The sequence below is a fragment of the Pseudorca crassidens genome, chromosome X (genome assembly GCF_039906515.1).
Source record: "Pseudorca crassidens isolate mPseCra1 chromosome X, mPseCra1.hap1, whole genome shotgun sequence".
Classification (NCBI taxonomy): Eukaryota; Metazoa; Chordata; class Mammalia; order Artiodactyla; family Delphinidae; genus Pseudorca; species Pseudorca crassidens.
In genome coordinates this window covers 99959533-99976263 of record NC_090317.1, presented here as the reverse complement: position 1 = coordinate 99976263, position 16731 = coordinate 99959533, and the positions used below count along the sequence as shown (strand labels likewise).

Below are 16731 nucleotides of genomic sequence, written 5' to 3'. Positions count from 1 at the left end.
TTGTATTCAGAGTACGGAAAGGAGGTCTGGTCACATCTGGATTTTCCTTAGGCAAATATGAAATAGCCCCAGTGTTGACGGCATTGCCTCTGGATGTGAACAAAAGACAGGAGTGGTAGGAGGCATGCAACCATTGGCATCAGGCTGCTGTGACATTATTCTGCCCGCATATATTATTTCAAGTGATTTTTGTCTCATTGTTTCTGGTTCGGGCAATAGTTTTCGTTAGTCGCCATGGTTTTGCTCTCTTAAAGGAATATGAAACTCTAGCTTTAGACAGGAATTTAGCCGGCAGGCACTGCAGCAGAGGCTGAAGCAAAACCTGATAGCAGCATCTTTGCAAGTGTACAATAATAAAAAGAGCTAATATTTACAGAGTTCTTATTGTATTTGTTTGGGAAATAAGTTTGGCTGTGGGTGACAGAGACACGTTTTAATTATGGCTTAAACAAGATGGAAACGTAATACATTGCTCTCTAATGGAAAAGTCTGGGCTGTTCGGCGGATTTGTGACGTTGTTAATGGTGGCTCCATTATAACATGGGTCTGGGTGCCTTGTCTTCTGTAGTTCTACCATCTTGAGAGTTTGGCGCTTCATCCAAGGTGGCTCACCCCTATGTTCTCATCCCAGCCTCTGGGAAGGAAGAAGGGTTCGAGGGACAGGGATACCGCTTTTCCATTAGGGCCATGATCTAGAGGTTGCCTGTATCATTTCTGATCACATCACATTGGCCAACATTTAGACTCATGGCAAAACTAACTGCAGGTCATGCTGGGAAATATAGTCTTTACTCTGAGTGGCCATGAGCCTAGCTAAACATTCCACTAATAGAGAAATGGAGAAGACAGATTTGGAGATGCATACTAGAATGGTCTATTCCACAACTACTGTGTGCCAAGCTGTGCTTCACACTTTACTTATGCTCACGACAGCATCATCTTACTTAATGGTCCCAAGAAACCTATGAGGTTGTAACTACTATGATTTTTTTTTTTTACGCAGGGAATATTTCGAGACACAGGTTAAGTCTCTTTAAGTCTTGAGACAGAGAGGCTAAGTAATTTTCTTAAAGTCTCCAAGGAAATAAGGGGCAAGGCCAGGATTTGAACCCAGGGAGTCTGACTTCAGAGCCTTATGCTCTGGACCTCTGTACAGTCCACGCTTGCTCATTATTTCTCTTGAGCCTTGATGTGCTCTGCTAGATGAGATTGAGGATTGTGTAAAGATGTCAAGGAATCAAAGAAGCTTTGTGAAGCTTCTGTGGCTTCCTCTTCCAGGCAGCTAATTGCTTCTCTTCTAAAATTCCTAGCGTATTTGATGCAAAATAGTGTTCAGGATAATTAGGTCTAGACAGGGTAATAGAAGAAAAGTAATGCCACACACAAGTGACGGGAATTTTAATGAAAGCAATTCCTGATTTGAAAGGAATGTGTCTGTGCAGTGATAAAGCAAGCAGTCTTTGTAATGCATTGAACATTTTTGATGATGGGATAGAAAGAAAATGATTTCAGTATATCACTGGAATATAGAAATGAAAATATTCTATCATTCAACTACAGTTGAGATCGTTCATCTCTTCAGTCTTTAGGATTTCAACTCTATATAGGTCATCAGTTCGCATGTTAATACACATGTACCTGTGTAGCAACAAGGAAACATAAAGAATAAACTGATATTTTAAAATACAAGGGCATCCTGAGTTTATCTCAAATAAAGAATTGGTGTTAGCTGGAAGTAAATGTCTTCAACAACTTTTTTCCTTTTTCTTTTTCTTTGTATTTTTTTTAAATTGAAGTATAGTTGATTTATAATGTGTTAGTTTTGGGTGTACAGTGTACAGCTCACCGTTGGCTGATGGCTGCAATTGCTGATGACTGTGACATCCTTTGTTTACTGATAAGGCAGGCAATATTCCATTTATTAACAGTGGAGTGCTTCAGTTATACATGTATATGTGTATCTATTCTTTTTCAGATTCTTTTCCAGTATAGGTTATTACAAGATATGAATATAGTTTCCTATGCTATACAGTACATCCTTGTTGTTTATTTTATATATAATAGTGTGTATCTGTTAATCCCAAACTCCTAATTTATCCCTACCCCCCTTTACCCTTTGGTAGCCATAAGTTTGTTTTCTATGTCGGTCAGTTTATTTCTGTTTTGTAAATAAGTTGATTGGTATCATTTTTTAAGATTTCACATATAAGTGATATATTGCATTTGTCTTTCTCTGTCTGACTTACTTCACTTAGTATGATCATCTCTAGGTCCATCCATGTTGCTGCAAATGGCATTATTTCATTCTTTTTTATGGCTGAGTAATATCTTTTTCATAATATTCTTTCTCTTTGTATTCTTCATTACTTTTTAACAGTTGATTTGGGGCCATATTTACCTCTACTACACGTTTTCATCCATCTCCAGTATTCTTTGTTTCTTTTCAGGTAAGAACAAAGAGAGGAAATGGTTAGACTTTAAACGTTTTCAAGAATCACAATAGTTTTGCTTTGTCAACAAAAGTGTAGGAATGAGGTTAAGGAAGATGGGAAAAGTTCTAAAAATCCTTACCAAGTAATTAAGAACATTCTGTAGTTTTCTCAGGCTCATATTACTTTTTCGAAATGTGTTTGATTTCAGTTTTAGCAAATTTTAATTTGAATTCTTAGCCGATCTAGCATTGTACATTTTTCTCTTCTCATTCTCTTTTTTAATAATAATGGCATCATATTGTAAAGGTCTCTATAATTCATGAAGCACACTACCATGCTTAATTGCCTCTGGCTCTCACAAACACCCTCGGAGGAAGATAGGAAAGGAATTACCATCTTCATTTTGAAGTTGAAGTACTGAGACCCAGAGAGATTAACTGGAATGCCCAGTGATACCTAGTATGGCTGAGATTTTCTCCCCCCACCCACTCCCTTTCTTTCTCCCTTCTTCCCTCCTCCTTTCTCCTTCTCTGTCACTCACCAGCTTTTGCTTATGCTCTCTTTTATTCATTCAATTAAATGATAGCTGTTATGTTCCCAGCACTGCTTATGTGCTATAAAATGCAAAGCTGAACAAAACAGATACAGTCTTACCCTTGTGGAGATTACAGAGGAGTTGGCAAGACATTAAACCAGTAAAAACAGCCAAATAAATGTACAATTAAAAATTATGGTAAGTGCTGTAAAGAAAAAGAACACAGTTCTCTGAGTTAGAATAAGATGGGAATCTGTGGTAGATTTGGTAATCAGAGAAAGCCACTCTGGGGGAACAGCAGTAAAGCTGAAATAAAAGAATATATCGAAGCCAGCTAGATGAAGAACTAGGCTATACATTTATGAGTCAGGGCACGCGAAATGATGCTGTAAGAACAGCCCCAGATTCTTAGTGCCTTATAACAATGAAGCTTTATTTGTATCTCATGCTCCATGTCCATAACAAGATGGCTAGGGACTCTCTTTCATGGCATCCTCAGACCAGGACTCAAACTTACAGGGTACACACTATTTGGGACATTGCCATTCTTCATGCAAAGAAGAGGGTTTGTGATAAACCATGCACTTGCTCTTATAGCTTTTACCTGGAGTCACATATCACATTTCATGGACCAGTGTGAGTCACGTTACCACATCTAATGTCAGGAGGGCAGGGATCTGCAGTCCCAAGTTGTTCCACTTTCCCAGCCTCCCTTGCAGCTAATGGTGATGCTGTGACAGTGTCTGGTCAAGGGAACCTAAGGAGGACTTCATTAGGGAAGTCCTTCTTGATGGAAGGAATTCTGAATCAATTTTTGCTTTTCTATTAAGATACAGGTGTAACTGACACGCCCTCCCTATTCTTCCTGCCTTAAACTTGGATGCTCTGCTGAAGATGCCTGGCCATTTTACGTAAGAATGATGAGCCATACCTTGAAGATAGGGCACCATCAGAATGAAATGAATTCTTAATGACCTGATTTTGCAGCTGAGCTAATACAAGCAACTACCTAATTCTGGATTTCTTGTATGTGGGGGGAAGAAATGAAACCAATTTTTTAAGCCTGTTACTTGGAACCAGAAGCATTTCTAGCTTATGTGGATGAGAGAGATGAACAGATACTGTGCTTATGTTGCAGGAAGGGGGACCCCTTCCGGGGCCCGAGAGTAGGCTCTTGTCTAACACTCGGGAAAGAATTGTCCGAGGAGACACACGTGCTGACGAAGCAAGAGACTTTATTGGGAAGGGGCGCCTGGGTGGAGAGCAGCAGGGTAAGGGAACCCAGGAGAACTGCTCTGCCACGTGGCTCACAGTCTCGGGTTTTATGGTGATGGGCTTAGTTTCCGGGTTGTCTTTGGCCAATCATTCTGACTCAGGGTCCTTGCTGGTGGTGCACACATCCCTCAGCCAAGATGAATTCCAGCAAGGAGGATTCTGGGAGGTTGGTAGGACATATGGACTGGCGTCTCCTTTCATCTCCTTTTGACCTTTCCCGAATTCTTCCAGTTGGTGGTGGCTTGTTCTGTATTCCTTACCAGGATCTCCTGTTGTAAAATAACTCATGCAGATGGTTACTGTGGTGCCTGGCCAGGGTGGGCAGTTTCAGTCAGTGTTTCCCCTAATACTTACAGCCCAGAAACTCACCTTTCTCAGATACCTTCCTGAGACTGGACCAGCAATGCAGGAACCAAATGAGGTCCACCTTGCTTTGTGAGTGGGGGCTAGTAAAGCAGAGGAAAGAGACATCTTCCATCCTGTTCCTCTCTCCTAGCTCCCTGTACTTCCCTTTCTCCTTGGTACTTATTCTCCAATTGCACACTTTCTTTTCCTGGCTGCAGTTACCCTCCCATTATCCTTTCTCTTCTTCTTGAGCGTCTGAAAATCGTTGTGTCCATTTAAGGTGAAATTATCCTAGATATGATTGAATTAGGTCAATTTCTCAGAGATTTGAAAAACCAGTAAGCTGGGACTCAGGATGGGAAAGAACTGGATACTGGCCCTACGTAGCTAAGGTGCATATCAAAGGAATGATTTCAACGAGCCCGGACTCTTGCATCTTCCCATACATAGAAAACCGCTAAATTCATTAACTTGAGATGTTTGGTTGGTTTACTTTACTTAACGGTAAACTTTTGGTGTTCCGACTACCTGTTTTTTGTTTGTGTGTTTGTTTTTTTTTGTTTTGCAAAACTTCTATATTTCCTGAGTCCTCCTTTCCCTCTTCTGAGCAGCCCCTCAGAGCTATCTGAGAGGCTGCCTCCTGGGCTTAAATCCTCAGAAAGCCTGCCAAATAAAACAATTCTCAACTTTTAGGTTATGCATTTTCTTGAGTCGATGTGCTTAATATTTGATGCCGGCCTATGGAATTCTCCCCAGCTTTTTCCATAGTCTCAGAGTTAGCTCTCAGGATATGTGGGACAATTAACACCAATTGCCTTAGGAATTCCCAATTGGTGTGTTTGGACCTTGAAGTTCTTGCTTCCCTGTGGCCTGATTTATACAGAGTCCCAAGTCTTTTCAGACTCTAGAACTGGGAGCTCAGTGAAACCCAATTGCTAAATAAAGTCCTGTGAATAGAACACAAAGAAAGATGCAATATAAATGTTTGACTTTATGGCCATAATTTCTCCAAGTGGTCTCGCCCACTGTAGGTAAGGAGCTGCTAAGTGGTTAAACTTCAGGCACCTGATCATAGAATTTATTTCCGGAAGAGAATTAGTCTCTTGGAGTATCCTGCAATACCTCCTGTTCTCAGTTTCTTATTCTTTGGCCCACCAGCCTGCTGGGATAGGACTCAGTCTAGGATGGTTCTTTGTTTTACTCATTTTGATCACGGTGTTTCGTTATCATTGTTGCATGAATTGTTACAGGCGGTGTTTTATTTCTCCTGTGCCCTGAGGTGTTTAAAGGTCTAGGCAGTGTTTTATTTGACTAGGCAGTGTTTTATTTCTAGGCAGTGTTTTATTTCTCCTGTGCCCTGAAGTGTTTAAAGGTCTAGGCAGTGTTTTGACTAGGCAGTGTTTTATTTCTCCTGTGCCCTGAGGTGTTTAAAGGTCTGTTATGCTCTTCCAAATAATACAACTGCAATCTTCAAATGAGAACTCATCCTGTTATTTTAAAACTTGTAGCCTTTACAGGTTTTCAAAAGTAAATTGTGTGGAACTTCTCTTACACTCAATTTCAGGAGCCAGTTGCTCATGAAAAAAGGACACAAAGGCCATAAAGCTCTAAATAAGGGATTAGAAAAGCATGTGTTGTGGGTTCTGGTCATTTGTGTTCAGTTGGACAAGAGAGTGAGGACTCTTTTTTTCTTTTCTATTATGGTTTATTACAGGATATTGAATATAGTTCCCTGTGCTATACAGTAGGACCTTATTGTTTATCTATTTTATATATAGTACAATAGTTTCTATATGCTAACATCAAACTCCTAATTTATCCCTCCCCCAGGCTCTTTTCCTTCTGGTGACCATAAGTTTGTTTTCTATGTTTGTGAGTCTGTTTCTGTTTCATAAATAAGTTCATTTGTGTCATATTTTAGATTCCATGTATAAGTGATATCAAATGGTATTTGTCTTTCTGACTTACTTCACTCAGTATGGTAATCTCTAGGTGCGTCCATGTTGCTGCCAATGGCATTATTCTTTTTTATGGCTGAGTAGTATTCCATTGTGTGTGTGTGTGCGTGTGTGTATCACATCTTCTTTATCCATTAATCTGTCAAGGGATATTTAGGTTGCTTCCATGTCTTGCCTATTGTAAATAGTGCTGCTATAGACATTGGGGTGCATGTGTCTTTTCAAATTAGAGTTTTCATCTTTTCCAGATATATGCCCAGGAATGGGAATGCCGGATCATATGGCCACTATACTTTTAGTTTTTTAAAAAATTGAAGTACAGCTGATTTACAATGTTGTGTTAGTTTCTACTGTATAGCAGAGTGATTAAGTTATACATATATATATATATATATATATATATATTCTTTTTTATAGTCTTTTCCATTATGGTTTATCACAGGATGTGGAATATAGTTCCCTGTGCTATACAGTAGGACCTTGTTGTTTATCCTAGAGTGAGGACTTAAGAGTGCCCTGTATGGCTGCCTGTTGCAGCAGATGAATCATCTTGCATCATTTGTCCTCTTCTTGACTGACATCAAGGATACTGGGAGTCCTTAGTAGGTGTCCTGTTTTGACTCATTTTCGTATCTGAAGTACAGAATGCCTAGCACACAATAGGCACTCAATAAATGCTCACTGGATGAATGAGTGAGACAAAGAACCATAGGTTTTTGGAAACCTCACTTTTAAAGTTCTCCATTTATGAATCTCTCATTAGGCTAGGAATTCAAAGACTTGCTTTCTGATTTTATCTCTACTGCTTACTATCTTTAACATGAGGCTCATAATATCTCATAAACTACTTTGAAGGCCCAAAAGAGGTAATAGTTTTAAACATTTAAGGATCTTATGATCTACCACACAATTGAGTCCTGAGCAGTATATATAAGAAACTAAAGCCATCGCTCCTGCCTTTGGGGAGATGCTAATCTAGTTGGGTATAACAAAGCAGAGAACCACAAGCGTAGAAGGAGGTGGTATGAGATGTGTGTGATGATCCGGGGATGTCTGGGGGTATTTTTGTTTGTCTGTTTTTGGTTTTTTCTGGAAATGTATTGAAGGAGGGAATGGAGCTGGATAACAAAAGAATGGCATGTCTGTGAAGCATTTAAGTGGGAGTGAACCTTTCTTCTAGAGGAGTGTTTTCCAAATCTGGCAGTGCATTAGAATACATAGGGAAGCTTTAAAAAAAATCATTGCATGGGCCACATCTCAAACCGATTATACCAGAATCTGTGGGGATGAGAGTTGGGAAACAGTACTTTTTTTTTTTTTAATACATCTTTATTGGAGTATATTTGCTTTACATTGTTGTGTTAGTTTCTGCTGTATAACAAAGTGAATCAGCTATATGTATACATATATCTCCATGTCCCCTCCCTCTTGAATCTCCCTCCCACCCTCCCTGTCCCACCCCTCTAGGTGGTCACAAAGCACCGAGCTGATCTCCCTGTGCTATGCGGCTGCTTCCCACTAGCTATCTATTTTACATTTGGTAGTGTATATATGTCCATGCCACTCTCTCACTTCATCCCAGCTTCCCCTTGCCCTCAAGTCCATTCTCTACATCTGCGTCTTTATTCCTGCCCTGCCACTAGGTTCATCAGTACCGCTTTTTATATGTGTTAGCATACGGTATTTGTTTTTCTCCTTCTGACTTACTTCAGTCTGTATGACAGATTCTAGGTCCATCTACCTCACTACAAATAAGTCAATTTTGTTCCTTTTTATGGCTGAGTAATATTCCATTGTATATATGTGCCACATCTTCTTTATCCATTCATATGTCAAGGGACACTTAGGTTGCTTCCATGCCCTGGCTACTGTAAATAGAGCTGCAATGAACATTGTGGTACATGACTCTTTTTGAATTATGGTTTTCTCAGGGTATATGCCCAGTAGTGGGATTGCTTGGTTATATGGTAGTTCTATTGTTAGTTTCTTATGGAACTTCCATACTGTTCTCCATAGTGGCTGTACCAATTCACATTTCCACCAACAGTGCAGGAGGTTCCCTTTTCTCCACACCCTCTCCAGCATTTATTGTTTCTAGATTTTTTGGTGATGGCCATTCTCTGGTGTGAGGTGATACCTCATTGTAGTTTTGATTTGCATTTTTCTAATGATTAGTGGTGTTGAATATCTTTTCATGTATTTGTTGGCAGTCTGTATATCTTCTTTGGAGAAATGTGTATTTAGGTCTTCTGCCCATTTTTGGATTGGGTTGTTTGTTTTTGTGATATTGAGCCGCTTGAACTGCTTGTATATTTTGGAGATTAATCCTTTGTCAGTTGCTTCGTTTGCAAATATTTTCTCCCATTCTGAGGGTTGTCTTTTCATCTTGTTTATGGTTTCCTTTGCTGTGCAAAAGCTTTTATCTTTCATTAGGTCCCATTTGTTTATTTTTGTTTTTATTTCCCTTACTCTAGGAGGTGGGTCAAAAAGGATCTTGTTGTGATTTATGTCATAGAGTGTTCTGCCTATGTTTTCCTCTAAGAGTTTGATAGTTTCTGGCCTTACATTTAGGTCTTTAATCCATTTTGAGCTTATTTTTGTGTATGGTGTTAGGGAGTAATCTAATCTCATACTTTTACATGTACCTGTCCAGTTTTCCCAGCACCACTTATTGAAGAGGCTGTCCTTTCTCCACTGTACATTCCTGCCTCCTTTATCAAAGATAAGGTGACCATATGTGTGTGGGTTTATCTCTGGGCTTTCTATCCTGTTCCATTTATCTATATTTCTGTTTTTGCGCCAGTACCATACTGTCTTGATTACTGTAGATTTGTAGTATAGTCTGAAGTCATGGAGCCTGATTCCTCCAGCTCCGTTTTTCTTTCTCAAGATTGCTTTGGCTATTCAGGGTCTTTTGTGTTTCTATACAAAGTGTAAAATTTCTTCTTCTGTGAAATATGCCATTGGTAATTTGATATGGATTGCACTGAACCTGTAGATTGCTTTGGGTAGTACAGTCATTTTCACAATATTGATTCTTCTAATCCAGGAGCACTGTATATCTCTCCATCTGTTTATGTTATCTTTGATTTCTTTCATCAGTGTTTTATAGTTTTCTGAGTACAGGTCTTTTGCCTCTTTAGGTAGGTCTATTCCTAGGTGTTTTAATCTTTTTGTTGTGATGGTAAATGGGATTGTTTCCTTGATTTCTCATTTTGATCTTGCATTGTTAGTGTATCGGAATGCAAGAGATTTCTGTGTATTAATTTTGTATCCTGCACCCTTACCAAATTCATTGATTAGTTCTAGTAGTTTTCTGGTGGCATCTTTAGGATTTTCTGTGTATAGTGTCATGTCATTGGCAAACAGTGACAATTTTACTTCTTCTTTTCCATTTGTTTTCCTTTTATTTCTTTTTCTTCTCTGATTGCTGTGGCTAGGACTTCCAATACTATGTTGAATAATACTGATGAGAGTGGACATCCTTGTCTTGTTCCTGATCTTAGAAGAAATGCTTTCAGTTTTTTACCATTGAGAATGATGCTTGCTGTGGATTTGTCATATATGGCTCTCATTATGTTGAGGTAGGTTCCCTCTGTACCTCCTTTCTGGAGAGTTTTTATTATAAATGGGTGTTGAATTTTGTCAAAAGCTTTTTCTGTATCTATTGAGATGATCATATGGTTTTTATTCTTTAATTTGTTAATATGGTGTATCACACTGATTGTTCTGTGTATAATGAAGAATCCTTGCATCCGTGGGATAAATCCCACTTGATCATGGTATATGATCCTTTTAATGTATTGTTGGATTCTGTTTGTTAGTACTTTGTTGAGGAATTTTGTGCCTATGTTCTTCAATGATATTGGTCTATAATTTTCTTTGTTTTTAATACCTTTGTTTGGTTTTGGTATCCAGGTGATGGTGGCCTCGTAGAATGAGTTTGGGAGTGTTCCTCCCTCTGCAATTTTTTGCAGGAGTTTGGGGAGGATAGGTGTTACCTTTTCTCTAAATGTTTGATAGAATTTGCCTGTGAAGCCATCTGGTCCTGGACTTTTGTTTGTTGGAAGATTTTTAATTACAGTTTCAATTTCATTACCTGTGGTTGGTCTGTTTATATTTTCTAATTCTTCCTGGTTCAATCTTGGAAGGTTGTACTTTTCCAAGAATTTGTCCATTTCTTCCAGGTTGTCCATTTTATTGGCATATAGTTGCTTGTAGTAGTCTCTTACGATCTTTTGTATTTCTGCAGTGTCAGTTGTAATCTCTTCTTTTTCATTTCTAATTTTATTGATTTGAGTCCTCTCCTTTTTTTTCTTGATAAGTCTGGCTAAAGGTTTACCAATTTTGTTTATCTTCTCAAAGAACCAGCTTTTAGTTTTATTGATCTTGTTGTTGTTTCTTTGTTTTTAATTCATTTATTTCTGCTCTGATCTTTATGATATCTTTTCTTCTACTAACTTTGGGTTTTGTTTGTTCTTCTTTCTCTAGTTCCTTTAGGTATAAGATTAGATTGTTTATTTGAGATTTTTGTTGTTTCTTGAGGAGAACTTGAATTGCTATGAACTTCCCTCTTAGAACTTCTTTTGCTCCGTCCCATAGGTTTTGGATTGTCGTGTTTTTGTTGTCATTTGTTTCTCGGTTTCTTTTTTGTTTTTCTTTTTTTGCGGTACGCAGGCCTCTCACTGTTGTGGCCTCTCCCGTTGCGGAGCACAGGCTCCAGATGTGCAGGCTCAGTGGCCATGGCTCACGGGCCTAGCTGCTCCGCGGCATGTGGGATCTTCCCAGACCGGGACACCCCCTGCATCGGCAGGTGGACTCTCAACCACTGCGCCACCAGGGAAGTCCTGTTTCTAGGTATTTTTTGATTATCTCTGATTTCTTCAGTGATCTCTTGGTTATTTAGCAGGGCACTGTTTCTCTCCATGTATTTGTGTTTTTTTTCTGTTTTTCTCCCCTGTAATTGATTTCTAATCTCATAGCATTGTGGTTGGAAAAGATGCTCAATACTATTTCAATTTTCTTAAATTTTCCAAGGCTTGATTTGTGACCCAAGATGTGATCTATTCTGGGGAATGTTCTGTGTGCACTTGAGAAGAAAGTATATTCTTCTGCTTTCAGGGGGAATGTCCTAAAAATATCAGTTAAGTCTATCTGGTCTGTTGTGTCATTTAAAACTTGTGTTTCCTGGTTTATTTTCTGTCTGGATGATCTGTCTGTTGGTGTAAGTGGGGTGTTAAAGTACCCCTCTATTGTGTTACTGTCGATTTCTCCTTTTATGGCTGTTAGCATTTGCCTTATGTATTGTGGTGCTCCTATGTTGAGTGCATAAATATTTATAATCGTTATGTTTTCTTCTTGGGTTGATCCCTTGATCATTATGTAGTGTCCTAGTGTCCTTCCTTATCTCTTGTAACTATCTTTATTTTAAAGTCCATTTTATCTGATGTAAGTATTGCTACTCCAGCTTTCTTGTTATTTCCATTTGCATGGAATATCTTTTCCCATCCCCTCACTTTCAGTCTGTATGTGTCCCTAGGCCTGAAGTGGGTTTCTTGTAGACAGCATATATAAGGGTCTTGTTTTTGTATCCATTCAACCTGTGTCCTTTGGTTGGAGCATTTAATCCATTTACATTCAAGGTGATTATCAATATGTATGTTCCTATGATCATTTTCTTAATTGATTTGCTTTTGTTTTTGTTGGTCTTTTTCTTCTCTTGTGTATCCCGCTTAGAGAAGTTCCTTTAGCATTTGTTGTAAAGCTGTTTTGGTGGTGCTGAATTATTGTAGCTTTTACTTGTCTGTAAAGCTTTTGACTTCTCCATCGAATCTGAACGAGATCCTTGCTGGGTAGAGTACTCTTGGTTGTAGGTTTTTCCCTTTCATCACTTTAAATATGTCCTGCCACTCCCTTCTGGCTTGCAGAGTTTCTGCTGAAAGATCAGCTGTTAACCTAATGGGGATTCCCTTGTATGTTATTTGTTGCTTTTCCCTTGCTGCTTTTAATATTTTTTCATTGTATTTAAATTTTTTTTAACATTTTTAATTAATTAATATATTTATTTATGGCTGTGTTGGCTCTTCATTTCTCTGCGAGGGCTCTCTCCAGTTGCTGCAAGTGGGGGCCACTCCTCATCGCAGTGCGCGGGCCTCTCACTATTGCGGCCTCTCTTATTGCGGAGCATAGGCTCCAGACGCGCAGGCTCAGTAATTGTGGCTCACGGGGCTAGTTGCTCCGCGGCATGCGGGATCCTCCCAGACCAGGGCTCGAACCCGTGTCCCCTGCATTGGTAGGCAGATTCTGAACCACTGCGCCACCAGGGAAGCCCTGTATTTAATTTTTGATAGCTTGTTTAAAGTGTGTCTTGGCGTGTTTCTCTTTGGATTAACCTTTATGGGACTCTCTGTGCTTCCTGGACTTGATTGACTATTTCCTTTCCCATGTTAGGGACGGTTTCAACTATAATCTCTTCCAATATTTTGTCAGACTCTGTCTTTTTCTCTTCTTCTTCTAGGAACCCTGTAATTTGCATGTTGGTGGGTTTAATGTTGTCCCAGTGGTCTCTGAGACTGTCTTCAATTCTTTTCATTCTTTCTTATTTATTCTGCTCCCAGCAGTTATTTCTACCATTTTTTCTCCCAGCTCACTTATCCATTCTTCTGCCTCAGTTATTCTGCGATTGTTTCCTCCTAGAGTATTTTTAATTTCAATTACTGTGCTGTTCGTCACTGTTTGTTTGCTCTTTAGTTCTTGTAGGTCCTTGTTAAACATTTCTTGTATTTTCTCCATTCTGTTTCCAAGATTTTGGATCATCTTTATTATCATTACTCTGAATTCTTTTTCAAGTGGGTTGCCTATTTCATCTTCATTTATCTGGTCTTGTAGGTTTTTACCTTGCTCCTTCATCTGTAACATATTTTTTTGTCGTTTCTTTTTTTTTTTTAATGGGTGGGGCTGTTCTCCTGTCTTACTGGTTGTTTGGCCTGAGGCGTCCAGCACTGGAGTTTGCAGGCAGTTGTATAGAGCTGGGTCTTGGTGCTGAGATGAGGACCTCTGGGAGACCTCACTCCGATTAATATTCCCTGGGGTCTGAGGTTCTCTGCTAGTCCAGTGGTTTGGACTCGGAGCTCCTACCACAGGAGCTCAGGCCTGACCTCCGGCCTGGGAACCAAGATCCTGCAAGTCATGTGGCATGCCAAAAAAAAAAAAGAAAAAAGAAAAAAGGAGCAATACAATAACAAAGAATAAAAAATAAAATAAAATTAGAAAGATAAAAAATATATCAGGAAAAATTAAAATATAATTGCAACAAGGTAAAATAAAACCACAACAGAAAGAGGATAAAACCAAAAAAGGCGAACAAGCCAAAAGGAGCAGAACAATAACAAAGTATAAAGAATAAAATAAAATTAGAAAAATAAAAGATTTATTAGAAAAAGTAAAAATATAAAGAAATCAGCAAGGTAGAACAGAGCCCTAATCTAAAAGAGGAAAAACGGGGGAAAAAAAGCCTTGGCTGTGGCGGGAGGAGTTTAGGTGGGAGGTGGAACTTAGGCAGGGGTGGGGTCTAGGGTGGGGCGGAACCTGCATGGGGGTGGCTGGGGTGACGTTTGAGCATGGGTCAGGGCCCAGGCTCAGGACCACAGCCGGAAAAGGCCTTGAGGGTGGAGCCTAGGCAGGGCAAAGTTCAAGCGTGGGGCAGGGCCTCTGCTTAGGACCTGCAGGGAAGGGGAGAGGCAGCACGTGGAAAGGAGGGCTTCTGGAGTGTGGAGTTCCGGAGTTGGGAGGTAGGGCCCTGAGTGAGGGTGTGTGGGTGGGGTTTAGGCACAGTGTTGGATGGGGTCTCTGAGTGCAGCAGTAGGGCCCTGGGTGGGCGTGTAGGGGTGGGCTTGGGCTCTGCACGGCAGGAGGGAGGCTCCAGAGAGCAGAGAATTAGGCCCCGGAGCCCAACAGGCTCCCTGGTGCCTAAGTGGATAGGGAAAGCGCTGGCTGCATTCCCTTCCGTTCCTCCACTAACCCCCCCACCCCACGTACCCTTCTGTTCTCCTCCTTCCCCGCTGGACCCCTAACCTGTGAGTGGATCCCGCTGGGTGTAGGAACTCCTCCCCTCCCCCAGCCACCCCTCAGGTGTGTTGGTCCTGTTGGTCCGGCCTTTATTTTTGCTCCCCCTTCCCTCCCTCCCACTCCCTCAGGACCTGCGTGGCTGGAGGCGGCCTTGGTGGGCAGAGGATCTCAGCAGGCTCCTGGGGGCCCAAGTGGGCAGTGGAAACCTGGCCACACCCCCTTTTGGTCCTCTGCCCTTCCAGTGGTTCCCCAATTTCCCCCTTCGGGTGTGGGATCCCTTCCCCTCCCACAGCCACCCCTCAGGGGCGCTGGTCTTGTCCTGCCTCCACTTCTCCTCCCCCTTCACTCCCCCTCACTACCCCCCACTCCCCACGTCCTACCTGGTTGCTAGGGGGTTCCTCCTGTCCCCTTAGGTGTCCGTGGTCCCCAACTGGTGCCTGTGAGGTGCCCTAGTTGTGCGGAGATGTGAATTCCGCATCCTCCTAGTCCAGCATCTTCTCATTTAATCTTAAAAACAGTCCCAGTAGAATGTTGGGCTTCCCTGGTGGCGCAGTGGTTGAGAGTCCGCCTGCCGATGCAGGGGACACGGGTTCGTGCTCCGGTCTGGGAAGATCCCACATGCCGCGGAGCGGCTGGACCCGTGAGCCATGGCCGCTGAGCCTGCGCGTCCGGAGCCTGTGCTCCGCAACGGGAGAGGCCACAACAGTGAGAGGCCTGCGTACTGCAAAAAAAAAAAAAAACAGTCCCAGTAGAATGTTAATACTCCCAATTTAGAACTGAAGAGACTGAAGTTGAGTGGGTAAATCATTGTTTAAGGTTGAACAACTAATTCATGATGGAACCTCTATTCAAAGAAAGGCATATCTAATAGCAGAGCCCCTAGGTCAGTGGAAGTTGTTGGAAACCCTCATTATGTTAAGCGGAAGCATTTTGACCTGAAATGATGGACAGTGTCTTTGCAGCAAACTCTTCATTGGCTCTCTTAAGGAAAGTACCCATGTTGCCAAGCTTGATTTCACACTCTCGCCTCATGTAATATATCTAGGCAAGGAGAGAACATGGTATTGTGCATGCCTGTGGACTGGGGTTGTATTCCCATGTTATGGTATCAAGGATATCCTGGAGAAGATAGAGTAGAATGTAAATAAATACTAATAGCAAAATAGTAGTGCTAGTGGAAGATGTCAAATTAAAACAGAAACATTATGTTTTTCCACTACTGAGATCAAAGGATTATTGATTCTGGAGGGAGAAATTGTGTTTTTTGAGTCATTTGACTCTAACTCCTTGATTCTTTCAAATATTCTTGCAAATGAAAACACCCCTTAAATGAAGATAGCTCTGCTCCTCTGGTTTGTTTTTGGGGAATTTTGTAAGTGATTTTTTTTCTCTTCTTCCAGGAAGCTGAAAAGTGAACTTTTGGAAGCAAAACGTAGAAGTGGGAAGACTCAACAAGAGACCAGCAGGGTCTGTGCTCACTGTCAGAGAAACCTGGGCTTGATATTCGACCGCGGAGACCCGTGCCCGGCCTGCTCACTCAGAGTGTGCAGCCAGTGCCGGGTCTCAGGCCTTGATGGAAGCTGGCGCTGCACCGTCTGTGCCAAAGTCGCGTGAGTTTCTTGCCTTTGTGTGGAAAGTCAGTTTTGATGACTGAAGGGTTTGGAGTGGGGGAAAGCAAGAAGGAAGAAGAGTATTTAAAAGGTAGGGATAGAGAGTAGAACTAAAAGTGTAGCCCAGCCACAGGCTCAGCACTGCCTTGGCAGGGTGTGGTGTGTGTGAGAGAGAGAGAGAGACAGAGAGAGAGAGGAAGGGACAGACAGACAAAAACGGAACAATATGCATATTTTTTTAAACTATAAAACACAGTACAACTGGAAGCCTCACAGAACATGGTCTCTTGCTGCATCTGAAAACCACCCTCTGGCTCTCTTAGAGCCATACCTGGCTCCACATGGCTTCTCAGAAGGCACAGACAATTGCCCTTGAGACATTCTTAGACATTTGGGGTGACTGGCGAGATGAGTATTACATATCCAGCCTGCTCTTCACATCAGCTGAAGTAGCCCCTGAATTTCCTCCCAAGCTAGTTCTTGAGAAAGGGTGAAGGGAGACAGCTTTA

At 41.2% G+C, this 16731-nt stretch overlaps 1 protein-coding gene across 3 annotated transcripts in view; it reads left to right on the top strand.

The window, feature by feature from the left end:
• SYTL5 (synaptotagmin like 5) overlaps positions 1-16731 on the top strand; it is a 220990-nt gene that overhangs the window by 115026 nt on the left and 89233 nt on the right. For all 3 annotated transcript variants that reach the window (XM_067722582.1, XM_067722584.1, XM_067722583.1), the window contains exon 3: positions 16013-16222. In XM_067722582.1, coding sequence (XP_067578683.1) covers positions 16013-16222 — 210 coding nt within the window. The remainder of the gene's footprint in view (positions 1-16012; positions 16223-16731) is intronic.